The sequence below is a fragment of the Oncorhynchus mykiss genome, chromosome 25, assembly GCF_013265735.2.
Source record: "Oncorhynchus mykiss isolate Arlee chromosome 25, USDA_OmykA_1.1, whole genome shotgun sequence".
Taxonomy (NCBI): domain Eukaryota; kingdom Metazoa; phylum Chordata; class Actinopteri; order Salmoniformes; family Salmonidae; genus Oncorhynchus; species Oncorhynchus mykiss.
In genome coordinates this window covers 46,300,499-46,320,498 of record NC_048589.1, presented here as the reverse complement: position 1 = coordinate 46,320,498, position 20,000 = coordinate 46,300,499, and the positions used below count along the sequence as shown (strand labels likewise).

Below are 20,000 nucleotides of genomic sequence, written 5' to 3'. Positions count from 1 at the left end.
TGTTGTCTCCTCAGCAGATCAGGGTCATTGTGTTGTCTCCTCAGCAGATCAGGGTCATTGTGTTGTCTCCTCAGCAGATCAGGGTCAATGTGTTGTCTCCTCAGCAGATCAGGGCCATTGTGTTGTCTCCTCAGCAGATCAGGGTCATTGTGTTGTCTCCTCAGCAGATCAGGGTCATTGTGTTGTCTCCTCAGCAGATCAGGGTCATTGTGTTGTCTCCTCGGCAGATCAGAGTCATTATGTTGTCTCCTCAGCAGATCAGAGTCATTGTGTTGTCTCCTCTGCAGATCAGAGTCATTGTGTTGTCTCCTCTGCAGATCAGAGTCATTGTGTTGTCTCCTCTGCAGATCAGTCATTGTGTTGTCTCCTCAGCAGATCAAGGTCATTGTGTTGTCTCCTCAGCAGATCAGTCATTGTGTTGTCTCCTCTGCAGATCAGTCATTGTGTTGTCTCCTCAGCAGATCAGTCATTGTGTTGTCTCCTCAGCAGATCAAGGTCATTGTGTTGTCTCCTCAGCAGATCAGTCATTGTGTTGTCTCCTCAGCAGATCAGTCATTGTGTTGTCTCCTCTGCAGATCAGGGTCATTGTGTTGTCTCCTCTACAGATCAGGGTCATTGTGTTGTCTCCTCTGCAGATCAGGGTCATTGTGTTGTCTCCTCTGCAGATCAGAGTCATTGTGTTGTCTCCTCAGCAGATCAGGGCCATTGTGTTGTCTCCTCAGCAGATCAGGGTCATTGTGTTGTCTCCTCAGCAGATCAGTCATTGTGTTGTCTCCTCAGCAGATCAGGGTCATTGTGTTGTCTCCTCGGCAGATCAGAGTCATTGTGTTGTCTCCTCTGCAGATCAGAGTCATTGTGTTGTCTCCTCTGCAGATCAGAGTCATTGTGTTGTCTCCTCTGCAGATCAGAGTCATTGGGTTGTCTCCTCTGCAGATCAGAGTCATTGTGTTGTCTCCTCTGCAGATCAGTCATTGTGTTGTCTCCACAGCAGATCAAGGTCATTGTGTTGTCTCCTCAGCAGATCAGTCATTGTGTTGTCTCCTCAGCAGATCCGAGTCATTGTGTTGTCTCCTCAGCAGATCAGGGTCATTGTGTTGTCTCCTCAGCAGATCAGGGTCATTGTGTTGTCTCCTCAGCAGATCAGGGTCATTGTGTTGTCTCCTCAGCAGATCAGGGTCAATGTGTTGTCTCCTCAGCAGATCAGGGCCATTGTGTTGTCTCCTCAGCAGATCAGGGTCATTGTGTTGTCTCCTCAGCAGATCAGGGTCATTGTGTTGTCTCCTCAGCAGATCAGGGTCATTGTGTTGTCTCCTCGGCAGATCAGAGTCATTATGTTGTCTCCTCAGCAGATCAGGGTCATTGTGTTGTCTCCTCTGCAGATCAGAGTCATTGTGTTGTCTCCTCTGCAGATCAGAGTCATTGTGTTGTCTCCTCTGCAGATCAGTCATTGTGTTGTCTCCTCAGCAGATCAAGGTCATTGTGTTGTCTCCTCAGCAGATCAGTCATTGTGTTGTCTCCTCTGCAGATCAGTCATTGTGTTGTCTCCTCAGCAGATCAGTCATTGTGTTGTCTCCTCAGCAGATCAAGGTCATTGTGTTGTCTCCTCAGCAGATCAGTCATTGTGTTGTCTCCTCAGCAGATCAGTCATTGTGTTGTCTCCTCTGCAGATCAGTCATTGTGTTGTCTCCTCAGCAGATCAGTCATTGTGTTGTCTCCTCAGCAGATCAGGGTCATTGTGTTGTCTCCTCAGCAGATCAGTCATTGTGTTGTCTCCTCAGCAGATCAGAGTCATTGTGTTGTCTCCTCAGCAGATCAGGGTCATTGTGTTGTCTCCTCTGCAGGTCAGAGTCATTGTGTTGTCTCCTCTGCAGATCAGAGTCATTGTATTGTCTCCTCTGCAGGTCAGAGTCATTGTGTTGTCTCCTCTGCAGATCAGTCATTGTGTTGTCTCCTCAGCAGATCAGTCATTGTGTTGTCTCCTCAGCAGATCCGAGTCATTGTGTTGTCTCCTCGGCAGATCAGGGTCATTGTGTTGTCTCCTCGGCAGATCAGGGTCATTGTGTTGTCTCCTCAGCAGATCAGGGTCATTGTGTTGTCTCCTCAGCAGATCAGGGTCATTGTGTTGTCTCCTCAGCAGATCAGGGTCATTGTGTTGTCTCCTCAGCAGATCAGGGTCATTGTGTTGTCTCCTCAGCAGATCAGGGTCAATGTGTTGTCTCCTCAGCAGATCAGGGCCATTGTGTTGTCTCCTCAGCAGATCAGGGTCATTGTGTTGTCTCCTCAGCAGATCAGGGTCATTGTGTTGTCTCCTCAGCAGATCAGGGTCATTGTGTTGTCTCCTCGGCAGATCAGAGTCATTATGTTGTCTCCTCAGCAGATCAGAGTCATTGTGTTGTCTCCTCTGCAGATCAGAGTCATTGTGTTGTCTCCTCTGCAGATCAGAGTCATTGTGTTGTCTCCTCTGCAGATCAGTCATTGTGTTGTCTCCTCAGCAGATCAAGGTCATTGTGTTGTCTCCTCAGCAGATCAGTCATTGTGTTGTCTCCTCTGCAGATCAGTCATTGTGTTGTCTCCTCAGCAGATCAGTCATTGTGTTGTCTCCTCAGCAGATCAAGGTCATTGTGTTGTCTCCTCAGCAGATCAGTCATTGTGTTGTCTCCTCAGCAGATCAGTCATTGTGTTGTCTCCTCTGCAGATCAGGGTCATTGTGTTGTCTCCTCTACAGATCAGGGTCATTGTGTTGTCTCCTCTGCAGATCAGGGTCATTGTGTTGTCTCCTCTGCAGATCAGAGTCATTGTGTTGTCTCCTCAGCAGATCAGGGCCATTGTGTTGTCTCCTCAGCAGATCAGGGTCATTGTGTTGTCTCCTCAGCAGATCAGTCATTGTGTTGTCTCCTCAGCAGATCAGGGTTATTGTGTTGTCTCCTCGGCAGATCAGAGTCATTGTGTTGTCTCCTCTGCAGATCAGAGTCATTGTGTTGTCTCCTCTGCAGATCAGAGTCATTGTGTTGTCTCCTCTGCAGATCAGAGTCATTGGGTTGTCTCCTCTGCAGATCAGAGTCATTGTGTTGTCTCCTCTGCAGATCAGTCATTGTGTTGTCTCCACAGCAGATCAAGGTCATTGTGTTGTCTCCTCAGCAGATCAGTCATTGTGTTGTCTCCTCAGCAGATCCGAGTCATTGTGTTGTCTCCTCAGCAGATCAGGGTCATTGTGTTGTCTCCTCAGCAGATCAGGGTCATTGTGTTGTCTCCTCAGCAGATCAGGGTCATTGTGTTGTCTCCTCAGCAGATCAGGGTCAATGTGTTGTCTCCTCAGCAGATCAGGGCCATTGTGTTGTCTCCTCAGCAGATCAGGGTCATTGTGTTGTCTCCTCAGCAGATCAGGGTCATTGTGTTGTCTCCTCAGCAGATCAGGGTCATTGTGTTGTCTCCTCGGCAGATCAGAGTCATTATGTTGTCTCCTCAGCAGATCAGGGTCATTGTGTTGTCTCCTCTGCAGATCAGAGTCATTGTGTTGTCTCCTCTGCAGATCAGAGTCATTGTGTTGTCTCCTCTGCAGATCAGTCATTGTGTTGTCTCCTCAGCAGATCAAGGTCATTGTGTTGTCTCCTCAGCAGATCAGTCATTGTGTTGTCTCCTCTGCAGATCAGTCATTGTGTTGTCTCCTCAGCAGATCAGTCATTGTGTTGTCTCCTCAGCAGATCAAGGTCATTGTGTTGTCTCCTCAGCAGATCAGTCATTGTGTTGTCTCCTCTGCAGATCAGTCATTGTGTTGTCTCCTCTGCAGATCAGTCATTGTGTTGTCTCCTCAGCAGATCAGTCATTGTGTTGTCTCCTCAGCAGATCAGGGTCATTGTGTTGTCTCCTCAGCAGATCAGTCATTGTGTTGTCTCCTCAGCAGATCAGAGTCATTGTGTTGTCTCCTCAGCAGATCAGGGTCATTGTGTTGTCTCCTCTGCAGGTCAGAGTCATTGTGTTGTCTCCTCTGCAGATCAGAGTCATTGTATTGTCTCCTCTGCAGGTCAGAGTCATTGTGTTGTCTCCTCTGCAGATCAGTCATTGTGTTGTCTCCTCAGCAGATCAGTCATTGTGTTGTCTCCTCAGCAGATCCGAGTCATTGTGTTGTCTCCTCGGCAGATCAGGGTCATTGTGTTGTCTCCTCGGCAGATCAGGGTCATTGTGTTGTCTCCTCGGCAGATCAGAGTCATTGTGTTGTCTCCTCTGCAGATCATAGTCATTGTATTGTCTCCTCTGCAGATCAGAGTCATTGTGTTGTCTCCTCAGCAGATCAAGGTCATTGTGTTGTCTCCTCAGCAGATCAGTCATTGTGTTGTCTCCTCAGCAGATCAGTCATTGTGTTGTCTCCTTTGCAGATCAGTCATTGTGTTCTCTCCTCTACAGATCTGAGTCATTGTGTTGTCTCCTCAGCAGATCAGGGTCATTGTGTTGTCTCCTCTGCAGATCAGAGTCATTGTGTTGTCTCCTCTGCAGATCAGAGTCATTGTGTTGTCTCCTCTGCAGATCAGTCATTGTGTTGTCTCCTCAGCAGATCAAGGTCATTGTGTTGTCTCCTCAGCAGATCAGTCATTGTGTTGTCTCCTCTGCAGATCAGTCATTGTGTTGTCTCCTCAGCAGATCAGTCATTGTGTTGTCTCCTCAGCAGATCAAGGTCATTGTGTTGTCTCCTCAGCAGATCAGTCATTGTGTTGTCTCCTCAGCAGATCAGTCATTGTGTTGTCTCCTCTGCAGATCAGGGTCATTGTGTTGTCTCCTCTACAGATCAGGGTCATTGTGTTGTCTCCTCTGCAGATCAGGGTCATTGTGTTGTCTCCTCTGCAGATCAGAGTCATTGTGTTGTCTCCTCAGCAGATCAGGGCCATTGTGTTGTCTCCTCAGCAGATCAGGGTCATTGTGTTGTCTCCTCAGCAGATCAGTCATTGTGTTGTCTCCTCAGCAGATCAGGGTCATTGTGTTGTCTCCTCGGCAGATCAGAGTCATTGTGTTGTCTCCTCTGCAGATCAGAGTCATTGTGTTGTCTCCTCTGCAGATCAGAGTCATTGTGTTGTCTCCTCTGCAGATCAGAGTCATTGGGTTGTCTCCTCTGCAGATCAGAGTCATTGTGTTGTCTCCTCTGCAGATCAGTCATTGTGTTGTCTCCACAGCAGATCAAGGTCATTGTGTTGTCTCCTCAGCAGATCAGTCATTGTGTTGTCTCCTCAGCAGATCCGAGTCATTGTGTTGTCTCCTCAGCAGATCAGGGTCATTGTGTTGTCTCCTCAGCAGATCAGGGTCATTGTGTTGTCTCCTCAGCAGATCAGGGTCATTGTGTTGTCTCCTCAGCAGATCAGGGTCAATGTGTTGTCTCCTCAGCAGATCAGGGCCATTGTGTTGTCTCCTCAGCAGATCAGGGTCATTGTGTTGTCTCCTCAGCAGATCAGGGTCATTGTGTTGTCTCCTCAGCAGATCAGGGTCATTGTGTTGTCTCCTCGGCAGATCAGAGTCATTATGTTGTCTCCTCAGCAGATCAGGGTCATTGTGTTGTCTCCTCTGCAGATCAGAGTCATTGTGTTGTCTCCTCTGCAGATCAGAGTCATTGTGTTGTCTCCTCTGCAGATCAGTCATTGTGTTGTCTCCTCAGCAGATCAAGGTCATTGTGTTGTCTCCTCAGCAGATCAGTCATTGTGTTGTCTCCTCTGCAGATCAGTCATTGTGTTGTCTCCTCAGCAGATCAGTCATTGTGTTGTCTCCTCAGCAGATCAAGGTCATTGTGTTGTCTCCTCAGCAGATCAGTCATTGTGTTGTCTCCTCAGCAGATCAGTCATTGTGTTGTCTCCTCTGCAGATCAGTCATTGTGTTGTCTCCTCAGCAGATCAGTCATTGTGTTGTCTCCTCAGCAGATCAGGGTCATTGTGTTGTCTCCTCAGCAGATCAGTCATTGTGTTGTCTCCTCAGCAGATCAGAGTCATTGTGTTGTCTCCTCAGCAGATCAGGGTCATTGTGTTGTCTCCTCTGCAGGTCAGAGTCATTGTGTTGTCTCCTCTGCAGATCAGAGTCATTGTATTGTCTCCTCTGCAGGTCAGAGTCATTGTGTTGTCTCCTCTGCAGATCAGTCATTGTGTTGTCTCCTCAGCAGATCAGTCATTGTGTTGTCTCCTCAGCAGATCCGAGTCATTGTGTTGTCTCCTCGGCAGATCAGGGTCATTGTGTTGTCTCCTCGGCAGATCAGGGTCATTGTGTTGTCTCCTCGGCAGATCAGAGTCATTGTGTTGTCTCCTCTGCAGATCATAGTCATTGTATTGTCTCCTCTGCAGATCAGAGTCATTGTGTTGTCTCCTCAGCAGATCAAGGTCATTGTGTTGTCTCCTCAGCAGATCAGTCATTGTGTTGTCTCCTCAGCAGATCAGTCATTGTGTTGTCTCCTCAGCAGATCAGTCATTGTGTTGTCTCCTTTGCAGATCAGTCATTGTGTTCTCTCCTCTACAGATCTGAGTCATTGTGTTGTCTCCTCAGCAGATCAGGGTCATTGTGTTGTCTCCTCTGCAGTTCAGAGTCATTGTGTTGTCTCCTCTGCAGATCAGGGTCATTGTGCTGTCTCCTCAGCAGATCAGGGTCATTGTGTTCGATTCTTGAGAAAAAGGTATTTTAGTTTAGCCAGTATGGCGGCGTTGGTGATGTGGCTGGCTTTCCTTTTGCAATCTGCGATCGTTAGGAGCCTTGTGTCCAACCCCTGAGTTAGACAGTCGCTGTGTTGATAAAAGTTTGGGAGCATGGTTCTCAAATTAGTTTTGTTAAAGCCCCCGCAACAACTACCTCCGGGAATGTGGTCTCCAGGTTGTTCAGGGTCGAACGAAGATCTTTGTGAGCTTTTTTGCTGTCGGCTTGGGATGGGATGTACACAGCCGTGGCGATAATCCCAGAGAACCCTCTCGGAAGAATGGGCCTCTGGGGACAGCTAGGTAATTGTTGTGTAATTACGGAGGAGACTGACTGACTTGCTCTGAGGACTAATGGTTCCTTCTTAACGAGCTGAAGTCATTAGAAAAGACGATTTAAGGCCTGTTTACTGTAACGGACGATTTAAGACGGTTTCTTCTCCTGACGTTAGTTCAGAACTGATCGTCAGTCTGCTGTTAGCAGTCAGGACCACCAGAGGGAGCGGTGTACCCACAACAGTCCTGCAGAGAGACACTGGCCTTGTAGAGTAGTAACACGATGTGGAAGCCTTGTGTCTCAAGACCAGGGTAGCTACATCAATACATTATCCTACCTCTACTACCACAGAGGGTAGCTACATCAATACATTATCCTACCTCTACTACCACAGAGGGTGGCTACATCAATACATTATCCTACCTCTACTACCACAGAGGGTAGCTACATCAATACATTCTGCTACTACCACAGAGGGTAGCTACATCAATACATTCTGCTACTACCACAGAGGGTAGCTACATCAACACATTCTGCTGCTACCCCTACTACCACAGAGGGAAGCTACATCAATACATTCTGCTACTACCACAGAGGGTAGCTACATCACTACATCCTGCTGCTACCTCTACTACCACAGAGGGTAGCTACATCAATACATGCTGGTACTACCACAGAGGGTAGCTACATCAATACATTCTGCTACTACCACAGAGGGTAGCTACATCACTACATCCTGCTGCTACCTCTACTACCACAGAGGGTAGCTACATCAATACATGCTGGTACTACCACAGAGGGTAGCTACATCAATACATTCTGCTACTACCACAGAGGGTAGCTACATCAATACATTCTGCTACTACCTCTACCACAGAGGGTAGCTACATCAATACATTATACTGCTACCACAGAAGGTAGCTACATCAATACATTCTACTACTACCTCTACTACCACAGAGGGTAGCTACATCAATACATTCTGCTACTACCACAGAGGGTAGCTACATCAATACATTCTGCTGCTACCACAGAAGGTAGCTACATCAATACATTCTACTACTACCTCTACTACCACAGAGGGTAGCTATATCAATACATTCTGCTACTACCACAGAGGGTAACTACATCAATACATTCGGCTACTACCTCTACTACCACAGAGGGTAGCTACATCAATACATTCTGCTACTACCTCTACCACAGAGGGTAGCTACATCAATACATTCTGGTACTACCACAGAGGGTAGCTACATCAATACATTCTGCTACAACCTCTACCACAGAGGGTAGCTACATCAATACATTCTGGTACTACCACAGAGGGTAGCTACATCAATACATTCTGCTACTACCTCTAGTACCACAGAGGGTAGCTACATCAATACATTCTGCTACTACCACAGAGGGTAGCTACATCAATACATTCTGCTACTACCTCTACTACCACAGAGGGTAGCTACATCAATACATTCTGCTACTACCACAGAGGGTAGCTACATCAATACATTCTGGTACTACCACAGAGGGTAGCTACATCAATACATTCTGGTACTACCACAGAGGGTAGCTACATCAACACATTCTGCTACTACCTCTACTACCACAGAGGGTAGCTACATCAATACATTCTGGTACTACCACAGAGGGTAGCTACATCAATACATTCTGGTACTACCACAGAGGATAGCTACATCAATACATTCTGCTACTACCTCTACCACAGAGGGTAGCTACATCAATACATTCTGGTACTACCACAGAGGGTAGCTACATCAATACATTCTGCTACTACCTCTAGTACCACAGAGTGTAGCTACATCAATACATTCTGCTACTACCACAGAGGGTAGCTACATCAATACATTCTGGTACTACCACAGAGGGTAGCTACATCAATACATTAACGTTTTTGTCAAATTTAGTTTTCCCTGTCTGTTTTCTCTTTCTTTTCTAGAATGTTCTCATTGTCCAGATTTAGCAACAGATAAAAGTGTGTAACTCGTCCCCTGTTCTCTTCAGCATGTGATGAGTGGTCAGTGCTGTCCAGACCAGACCTCCACCATGATGTCAACCGCTTCGGACACACAGCCATCTACAGTGACAGGTACGGAAACACCCTCTGATTGGTCAGGTACAGAGATACGTTCTATTGGGACAGGGGGACACATGTTGTACAGATGTTGTACAGTAAACTGGGACAGGTGTTGTACAGTAAACTGGGACAGGTGTGGTAGAGTAAACTGGGACAGGTGTTGTACAGTAAACTGGGACAGGCAGTGGACAGTAAACTGGGACAGGCAGTGGACAGTAAACTGGGACAGGCAGTGGACAGTAAACTGGGACAGGCAGTGGACAGTAAACTGGGACAGGCGTTGGACAGTAAACTGGGACAGGCAGTGGACAGTAAACTGGGACAGGCAGTGGACAGTAAACTGGGACAGGTGGTGTACAGTAAACTGGGACAGTTGGTGTACAGTAAACTGGGTGAGGAAAAAGCCAACTGACCTTTAAAACCAGTTCTGCCCATAGATTATGTAGTTGATTATTAAGAGCTCTGAGGTTAGTCAGGACATCATCCTGTCCCCTCTCATCCTCCTCCTCAGATTAGGCAGGACATCAACCTGTCCCCTCTCATCCTCCACCTCAGATTAGGCAGGACATCAACCTGTCCCCTCTCATCCTCCACCTCAGATTAGGCAGGACATCAACCTGTCCCCTCTCATTCTCCACCTCAGATTAGGCAGGACATCATCCTATCCTCTCTCATCCTCCTCCTCAGATTAGGCAGGACATCAACCTGTCCCCTCTCATCCTCCTCCTCAGATTAGGCAGGACATCAACCTGTCCCCTCTCATCCTCCACCTCAGATTAGGCAGGACATCAACCTGTCCCCTCTCATCCTCCACCTCAGATTAGGCAGGACATCAACCTGTCCCCTCTCATCCTCCTCCTCAGATTAGGCAGGACATCAACCTGTCCCCTCTCATCCTCCTCCTCAGATTAGGCAGGACATCATCCTGTCCCCTCTCATCCTCCTCCTCAGATTAGGCAGGACATCAACCTGTCCCCTCTCATCCTCCTCCTCAGATTAGGCAGGACATCAACCTGTCCCCTCTCATTCTCCTCCTCAGATTAGGCAGGACATCAACCTGTCCCCTCTCATCATCCTCCTCAGATTAGGCAGGACATCAACCTGTCCCCTCTCATTCTCCACCTCAGATTAGTCAGGACATCAGCCTGTCCCTTCTCATTCTCCACCTCAGATTAGCCGGGGGTGACTGCTCCCCTCTGCAGCCCCTCCAGGGCTGGTGACTGTGACCTCTGTCAGGGGTCTGTCAGGATGACATCACACAGGAAGTAGGACATGTAGAGGATTTCGAATAACATTTGATTGGTCGCGTACACAGTTAGCAGGTGTTATGTTGCGTGCAGCAAAACGCTAATGTTCGTAGTTGATGGGGGCCTGCTGTCTCTGCTGTCTCCTGTAGTCCACGATCAGCCCCTTAGTTTTGTTGAGGGAGAGGTTATTTTCCCGGCACTCTGCCAATGCACATTGTCCCTGTCTCACTGTCTCATCGTTGTTTGTAATCAGGCCTACAACTGATGTGTCGTCAGCAAAGTTGATGATTGAGTTAGAGGCGTGCGTGGCCACGCAGTCGTGGGTGAACAGGGAGTACAGGAGGAGGCTGAGCACGCACCCCTATGGGGCCCCAGTGTTGTTGTTTTGTTAATTCTTTCTAATGTGTGAAGTGATTATCTTTTTGTTTTCTCATGATTTGGTTGGGTCTAATTGTGCTGCTGTCCTGGGGCTCTGTGGAGTCTGTTTGTGTTTGTGAACAGAGCCCCAGGACCAGCTTGCTTAGGGGACTCTTCTCCAGGTTCATCTCTCTGTAGGTGATGGCTTTGTTATGGAAGGTTTGGGAATCGCTTCCTTTTAGGTGGTTGTAGAATTTAATGGATCTTTTCTGGATTTTGATAATTAGCGGGTATCGGCCTAATTCTGCTCTGCATGCGTTATTTGTTGTTCTACGTTGTACACGGAGGATATTTTTGCAGAATTCTGCGTGCAGAGTCTCAATTTGGTGTTTGTCTCTTTTAGTGAATTCTTGGTTGGTGAGCAGACCCCAGACCTCACAACCATAAAAGGCAATGGGCTCTATAACTGATTCAAGTATTTTTAGCCAGATCCTAATTGGTATATTGAATTTTATGTTTCTTTTGATGGCATAGATGGCATCTTGCCTTGTCTCTCAGATCGTTCACAGCTTTGTGGAGGTTACCTGTGGCGCTGATGTTTAGGCTGAGGTATGTATAGTTTTATGTGTGCTCCAGGGCAACAGTGTCTAGATGGAATTTGTATTTGTGGTCCTGGAAACTGGACCTTTTTTGGAACACCATTATTTTGGTCTTCCTGAGATTTACTGTCAGGGTTCAGGTCTGACAGAATCTGTGCAGAAGATCTAGGTGCTGCTGTAGGCCTTCCTTGGTTGGTGACAGAAGCACCAGATCATCAGCAAACAGTAGACATTTGACTTCAGATTCTAGTAGGGTGAGGCCGGGTGCTGCGGACTGTTCTAGGTGCCCTCGCCAATACGTTGATATATATGTTGAAGAGGGTGGGGCTCAAGCTGCATCCCTGTCTTACGCCACAGCCCTCTCGCACGCTCTCTCTTTCTCTTTCTCGCTCTCTGTTTTTCCCCTCTCTCTCCTCCAGTGTAATGTACGTGTTCGGGGGGTTTAACAGTCTCCTACTGAGTGACATTCTGATGTATACGCCAGCCAGCTGCTCCAGCGCTCCCAACGCTGCCGTCTGTGCAGCAACCTGGCTGGGAGTTCACTGCCTCTGGAATGCTACCCTAGGGACCTGCCAGCCTTGGGACTCGAACCCCGGATTCCTGGATGAGCAGACCGTCTTGGCCTCCTGTGGAACCAGAACATGTAGGTAACCTGTCTATCTAACGAACCTCTAACCCCATTTACCATCATACAGTTTACTACCTCCCTTATCAAAGAGAAAATAAACCCTGCTCTTCCTGGTATTTTATTAAGGCCTTATAACCATAATGGCCCTATAGACCTTTTGAACTGCTGTTTGAGGTACTTCCGGTGTGTTTGGAAACAACTAGCTAACTTTGTCTAGTGGTTTTAGCAACGACAAGGTGGGATGGTCTTTACGACCGGGGGCGAATCATCTGTTTTTTGTTTTTATTTTAGTTGATAGATTTTCCAAAAGAGGGCTGCATGGAGAGTAACGTTAGCATCAGGAGGTGGCGGTGCCAGGATAAGTTGATGTTAACCATATATTTTAGTTAACGTCAGCTAGCTAGCTAGCTACATATAAATAGGATCGACAGTCAACAAAATGTGTTTAAAAAAATAGCTTGGTCTGCTAAAAAAACAACAGTGTTAGCTACCTAGCTTGTAGTTAAGCTAGCTAATGAAGAGATTTCCAGTCCCAAAGAGAGAACTATGACAAAAACACAATTACCGCAAAATATGAAATGTTGTATCACTTGAAAATGTGACCCGATTCAGGAAACCTGGCGTCACAAGTCACGACTTCAGTCATTTTTTTTCCTTTTTAATATATATTTAGTTTGTTGCAGAAATGCCTTCTGGAACATGTGAACTTTCATTTGCTTTAATAACAAACTTCTGTAAATACGAGTCAATTCCGGCCTAGTTGGTTTAGCCACAGAAAAAGTCAGCAACCTTCCCACTAGCCGTGATTGGCTGAGATAATGAGTAGGCTGGACATGCAGAGAGAGGAGTTCGGATACAATGTAGAAAATAAGAAAATTAAAGGGAAACCCTTGAATTAGTATGTGTGTTCGAACTTTTTGACTGGTACTGTACTTGGGCTCCGATTTGATAAATACATTTTAGTTCTCAAAGATTCTGTTTGATTAGAGGATCAATGAGATTCGGTGAGATGCAATACCATTTGTCACATAAACACATTCGTTGTCCCAAATCAAATCTGCTGCCGATGGAGCTCATGAGCTGGGCCTCTCTGAGCTGAAGTGTGTGTGTTGCATGTGTGTAAATGATGTACAGGTAACTGCCGAAATGAAAGGAACCGCCAACATAAAGCCACTTCAATTCTAGTGTTTGTTGCATCCTTTCATCTATTGATGCAACAACATTTTTCTACAAGAAATTCCATTATTTGGTGTTTTCTTTATGGTGGTGGAAAACACTGTCTCAGGTGCCGTTCCAGAATCTTCCATAAATGTTCAATTGGGTTGAGATCTGATGACTCAGATGATCTACATCATTATTTGCTTAGTTTTGACAGTGAAGGAGAAGACGCAGCTGTCAGAAAATTTGATATTTAATCTCCTTTGTCTTGATCACATTGAGGGAGAGGTTGTTGTCCTTGCACTGCACAGTCAGGTCTCTGACCTCCTTACTATAGGCTGTCTCATCATTGTCGGTGATCAGGCCTACTACTGTTGTGTCGTCAGCAAACTTAATGATGGTGTTGGAGTCGTGCCTGGCCATGCAGTCATGAGTGAACAGGGAGTACAGGAGGGGACTGAGTACGCACCCCTGAGGGGCCCCCGTGTTGAGGATCAGCATGGTAGATGTGTTGTTACCTACCCTCACCACCTGGGGGCGGCCCGTCAGGAAGTCCAGGATCCAGTTCCAGAGGGATGTGTTTAGTCCCAGGGTCCTTAGCTTATTGATGAGCTTTGAGGGCACTATGGTGTTAAACGCTGAGCTGTAGTCAATGAACAGCATTCTCACATAGGTGTTCCTTTTGTCCAGGTGGGAAAGGGCAGTGTGGAGTGCAATAGCCTCATCTGAGGATCTGTTTGGGCAGTATGCAATTTAGAGTGGGTCTAGGGTTTCTGAGAAAATGGTGTTGATGTGGGCCATGTCCAGCCTTTCATATCACTTCATGGCTATGGACGTGGCAGCTACGGGTCGGTGGTCATTTAGGCAGGTTACCTTAGTGTTCTTGGGCACAGGGACTGTGGTGGTCTGCTTGAAAGATGTAGCTGTTACAGACTGGGTCTGGGAGAGATTGAAAATAGCAGTGAAGACACTTGCCAGTTGGTCAGAGCATGCTCTGAGTACAAGACCTGGTAATGGTCCTGCGGCCTTGTGAATGTTGACCTGTTTAAAGGCATCTCCAATCCAAAATTAAATCTAGAATTGGCTTCCTATATTGCAACAAAGCATCCTTCACTCATACTGCCAAACATACCCTTGTAAAACTTTCCATCCTACCGATCCTCGACTTCGGTGATGTCATCTATAAAATAGCCTCCAACACTCTACTCACAAATTGGATGCAGTCTATCACAGTGCCATTCGTTTTGTCACCAAAGCCCCATATACTACCCACCATTGCGACCTGTACACTCTCGTTGGCTGGCCCTTGCTTCATACTCGTCGCCAAACCCACTGGCTCCAGGTCATCTACAAGACCCTGCTAGGTAAAGTCCCCCCTTATCTCAGCTCGCTGGTAGCACTCGTAGCACGCGCTCCAGCAGGTATATCTCACTGGTCACCCCCCAAAGCCAACTCCTCCTTTGGTCGTCTTTCCTTCCAGTTCTCTGCTGCCAATGACTGGAACAAACTGCAAAAAATCTCTGAAGCTGGAGACTCACATCTCCCTCACTAGCTTTAAGCACCAGCTGTCAGAGCAGTTCACAGATCACTGCACCTGTACATAGCCCATCTGTAAACAGCCCATCTATCTACCTCATCCCCATACTGTATTTATTTATTTATCTTGGTCCTTTGCACCCCAGTATCTCTACCTGCACATTCATCTTCTGCCGATCTACCATTCCAGTGTTTAATTGCTATATTGTAATTACTTCGCCACCATGGCCTATTTATTTCCTTAACTTACCTCATTTGCACTCACTGTATATAGACTTTTAGTTTTCTTTTGTTCTACTGTATTATTGACTGTGTGTTTGTTTTACTCCATGTGTAACTCTGTGTCGTTGTATGTGTCGAACTGCTAAGCTTTATCTTGGCCAGGTCACAGTTGTAAATGAGAACTTGTTCTCAACTTGCCAACCTGGTTAAATAAAGGTGAAATAAAATACAATACATTGTTACTATGTTATAATACCACGCTATAATATACTAGTACTACACTAGTACTATACTACCAATATACAATACCACGCTATACTATACTAATACTACACTAGTACTATACTACTAATATACTATTCTAGTGCTAAACTATTACTATTATTTTACCAAAGTATGGTTTAACAAGGTCCTCTCTGGTTGATTTGTAGATGCTGACAACGATCGTTGTGACCACTACACGGACTGCTACAGCTGTACAGCCAATACTAACGGCTGCCAGTGGTGTGCTGTTCAGTGTGTCTCCGTGAGCTCCAACTGTACGGCCGTCACGGTAAGGGCCGGGACGGGTTACTTTACATTTAGATAAGATGGACTTTCACACAATTTGTATTTGGTACCATTAGGGTTGAAAAATGTACGGTAACTTTCATAAAAGCAGGAAATCCATGAATCGTCATGTATGTGAATGTAAGACGTGTCTTCCTACCCCAGGGGGCCATAGTGGAGTATGGTATCTGCCCCAAAGACAACCCGTCATATGTCTGCAACAAGAAGACCAGCTGTAAAAGCTGTGGTGTGGACCAGAACTGCCAGTGGGAACCCAGAAACCAGGAGTGTATCTCTCTACCTGGTAAGAAACCAGAAGTGTACCTATTTTTGTGGTTAGAACCCAGAAGTGTATCTCTCTACCTGGTAAGAAACCAGAAGAGTATCTCTCTACCTGGTTAGAACCCAGAAGAGTATCTCTCTACCTGGTTAGAACCCAGAAGAGTATCTCTCTACCTGGTTAGAACCCAGAAGAGTATCTCTCTACCTGGTTAGAACCCAGAAGAGTATCTCTCTACCTGGTTAGAACCCAGAAGAGTATCTCTCTACCTGGTTAGAACCCAGAAGAGTATCTCTCTACCTGGTTAGAACCCAGAAGAGTATCTCTCTACCTGGTTAGAACCCAGAAGAGTATCTCTCTACCTGGTTAGAACCCAGAAGAGTATCTCTCTACCTGGTTAGAACCCAGAAGAGTATCTCTCTACCTGGTTAGAACCCAGAAGAGTATCTCTCTACCTGGTTAGAACCCAGAAGAGTATCTCTCTATCTCTAAGGTTTTTTATTTTTCTGTTTTATACTACTGTACATCTCATCAGAACTGTAATGGTGACTAGTATTAACTTCTTAAATAATTCATTTTTGTTTTATGTATTAGTTATAATGGCATACTGTACTGTAATTGTAGGATTTGGTTCTTCCTAATTAAGTATTAATCATATATAATAGAAAATGACCTATCACTATCTCTACTTTTGATGTTTTCCTGATCAGTTGACAGTTAATGTTGGATGTTTAAACTGACCCCCTGTCTTTTCCTGTCCTCTAGAGAATATCTCTATCTATATACACTACCGGTAAAAATCCTGTCTTGTCCTGTCCTCTAGAGAATATCTCTATCTATATACACTACTGGTAAAAAGCCTGTCTTGTCCTGTCCTCTAGAGAATATCTCTATCTATATACACTACCGGTAAAAAGCCTGTCTTGTCCTGTCCTCTAGAGAATATCTCTATCTATATACACTACCGGTAAAAAGCCTGTCTTGTCCTGTCCTCTAGAGAATATCTCTATCTATATACACTACCGGTAAAACGTTTTACAACACCTCCATTTTTAAATGTTTTAAATTAAAATTCACGCCGTTTAATGTCTTAATGTACTCTGAAATTAAAGCATAGAACAGATAAACAATTGGAGACGAAGAAATCATAAAATGTTGTTGAACAAAACGATTCTATCTCCATTTTTGACTCATCTAAAGTAGCCACCTTTTTGCAGACATAACAGCCGAACACGATGCTCGTTCTTTCTACAATGGAAACCAAGTATTGTTGGGAAAGTTCTTCCCACCACTGTTGCAGAAGTTCCCACTAATGCGTTGCACTTGTAGGTTGCTTAGCTTCTGCCCAGTTCACCACAAACCAGCTCCATGGGGTTTAAGTCTGGAGACTGTGCTGGCCATTCCATGATTTGAAGCCTACTGCCTTGTTCTTTTCTTCTAAGGTAGTTGTGACATAGCCTGGAGGTATGTTTTGGGTCATTAACTTGCTGTAGGATGAACCCCTGACCAACTAGGCGAACACCAGAGGGTATTGCCTGGCGCTGCAAAATGCTGGGGTAGCCATTTTGGTTCAGGGTGCTACTCCCTCTGTGCAGGTCGCAGACTCCGGATCCAGCAAAAGAGACCCAGATCATCACACTTCCTCCTCCATGTTTGACAGTTGGTGTCATACACTGAGGAGCCATCTTGTCACCTACTCGACGGCGTACAAAAGCCCTGCGTGATGAACCGTAGGTTTCTTCCAGTCTTCAGTAATTCACTGGCGGAGCTTCATGGCCCAGGCAAGCCTATTTTTTTTTTCTCATTTTGCCGCCATCGGTCTTACTGCCACGCGACCTGTAGCTCCAAGTCTTGTCTTCACAGTTGAAACTGAGACTTGCTTACTTCGACCAGTGTGAAGCTGTGCTTGAAGCTGTTGTCCTGTGAGCCGCCTATCACGCAAGCTGTTGCCTCTCAGAAACTTGTCTTCTGATTCTGTTGTGGCTTTGGGTCTGCCAGACCTCTTCCTGTCAGAGTTTCCTCCAGTTTCCTTTCGATGGTGTAGGAAACTGTACTCACTGACACTGTGGCTTTCTTTTGCAATTTGTCTAAAGGAAATACCTACACTGTTAAGGGTAATAATGGTGTGTCTTCCTTTGTTAATACTGACTCCCCATCCCGCATGCGGGAGCGTAATCATCGCCTGACACAAATTAGGATAACACAACGGACATAAATATCCCTAGAAAATATTCTTATTCATGAAAATCACAAATGAAATATACTGAGACACAGCTTAGCCTTTTGTTAATCACCCTGTCATCTCAGATTTTCAAAATATGCTTTACAGCCAAAGCTAGACAAGCATTTGTGTAAGTTTATCGATAGCCTAGCATAGCATTATGCCTGTAAGTTTATCGATAGCCTAGCATAGCATTATGCCTTGCTAGCAGCAGGCAACCTTGTCACAGAAATCAGAAAAGCAATCAAATTAAATAGTTTACCTTTGATGAGCTTCGGATGTTTTCACTCACGAGACTCCCAGGTAGATAGCCAAAGTACATTTTTTCCCAAAATATTATTTTTGTAGGCGAAATAACCCCATTTGTTCTTCACGTTTGGCTGAGAAATCAACCGGAAATTACAGTCACGAAAACTGTGAAAAATATAAAAAATTAGCTCCATAATATCGACAGAAACATGGCAAACGTTGTTTATAATCCATCCTCAAGGTGTTTTTCAAATATCTATTCGATAATATATCCATCGGGACAATTCGTTTTTCATTAGGACCGATTGGAGTAATGGCTACCTCTGTATTTTACGCAAGAATCTCTCTCGGAGCCACCATGTGACCACTTACGCAATGTGGCCGCCTACGGCTATTCTTCAACAGAAATGCGTAAAACTATGTCACAATGCTGTAGACACCTTGGGGAATATGTAGAAAGCGTAAGCTGGTTTATAGCACATTCACAGCTGAATGGGGACTCATTGGAACGCAGCACTTTCAAAACCTGGGGCACTTCCGGATTGGATTTTTCTCAGGCTTTCGCCTGCAACATCAGTTCTGTTATACTCACAGACAATATCTTTACAGTTTTGGAAACGTTAGAGTGTTTTCTATCCTAAGCTGTCAATTATATGCATATTCTAGCATCTTGTCCTGACAAAATATCCTGTTTGAAACGGGAACGTTTTTTTTTCCCAAAAATGAAAATACTGCCCCTAGAGTCGCAACAGGTTTTAAGAGGGTAACACAGTCCGTTCCAACACTGCTTCTATACAGACAGAGGGGTTTGGAAGTTAGAAAATCTGGGACACCTGTAGGAATTGTTAGCATTAACTTTCAAAGCTTAATTTACTTCCTTACTTTGTTAGCCCGTTACTTTGTTAGCCCGTTACTTTGTTAGCCCGTTACTTTGTTAGCCCGTTACTTTGTTAGCCCGTTACTTTGTCAGCCCGTTACTTTGTTAGCCCGTTACTTTGTTAGCCCGTTACTTTGTTAGCCCGTTACTTTGTTAGCCAGTTACTTTGTTAGCCCGTTACTTTGTTAGCCCGTTACTTTGTTAGCCCGTTACTTTGTTAACCTGTTACTTTGTCAACTCGTTACTTTGTCAACTCGTTACTTTGTCAACCCGTTACTTTGTCAACTCGTTACTTTGTCAACCTGTTACTTTGTCAACTCGTTACTTTGTCAACCCGTTACTTTGTCAACCCGTTACTTTGTCAACCCGTTACTTTGTCAACCCGTTACTTTGTCAACCCGTTACTTTGTCAACCCGTTACTTTGTCAACCCGTTACTTTGTCAACCCGTTACTTTGTCAACCCGTTACTTGTTCCCGGAAAAAGGCCTTTTTATAACTCTGAAAGGTTCTCTTTTTTTATTTACATGTTGTTGTTTTTTGACATCTTGTCGTTTACCTTTGTACCATTTCAGGTTACTAACTGGTTAAGTTTCATTAAAAACTGTGAAAAACTGGGGGATGTTCTAAAACTTTTGACCAGTAGTGTATATCTATATTTATAATCAATATTTCTCTTCCTCTAGAGAATATATGTGGTGAGAACTGGCACCTGGTTGGTAACTCATGCCTGAAGTTCATCACAGCCAAGGACTCGTATGATAATGCAAAGCTGACCTGTCGGGGTCACAACGCCGTCCTGGCCTCACTGACCAATCAGAAGATGGTGGACTTCGTCCTCAAGGAGCTGCAGATCATGAGCGTTCTGGTGAGCAAGGTCACTATAGTTACAATATATTACAACACATATATACATATATATAGCAAGGTCACTATAGTTACAATATATTACAACAAATATATAGGTGTAAACTGAGTTTAAATGAATTTGGCTGAGGTGTAAACTGAGTTTAAATGTAATGGCTGAGGTGTAAACTGAGTTTAAATGAATTTG

General features: G+C 45.3%; 1 protein-coding gene across 5 annotated transcripts in view; it reads left to right on the top strand.

Moving 5' to 3' along the window:
* LOC110505955 (attractin) overlaps positions 1 to 20,000 on the top strand; it is a 252,686-nt gene that overhangs the window by 74,017 nt on the left and 158,669 nt on the right. For 4 of the 5 annotated variants that reach the window (XM_036962391.1, XM_036962390.1, XM_036962389.1 and 1 more), the window contains exons 11-15: positions 8,953 to 9,037; positions 11,648 to 11,871; positions 15,204 to 15,325; positions 15,487 to 15,625; positions 19,633 to 19,823. In XM_036962391.1, the coding sequence (XP_036818286.1) occupies positions 8,953 to 9,037; positions 11,648 to 11,871; positions 15,204 to 15,325; positions 15,487 to 15,625; positions 19,633 to 19,823 (761 nt within the window). The remainder of the gene's footprint in view (positions 1 to 8,952; positions 9,038 to 11,647; positions 11,872 to 15,203; positions 15,326 to 15,486; positions 15,626 to 19,632; positions 19,824 to 20,000) is intronic. The other variant, XM_036962392.1, reaches the window with a different exon arrangement.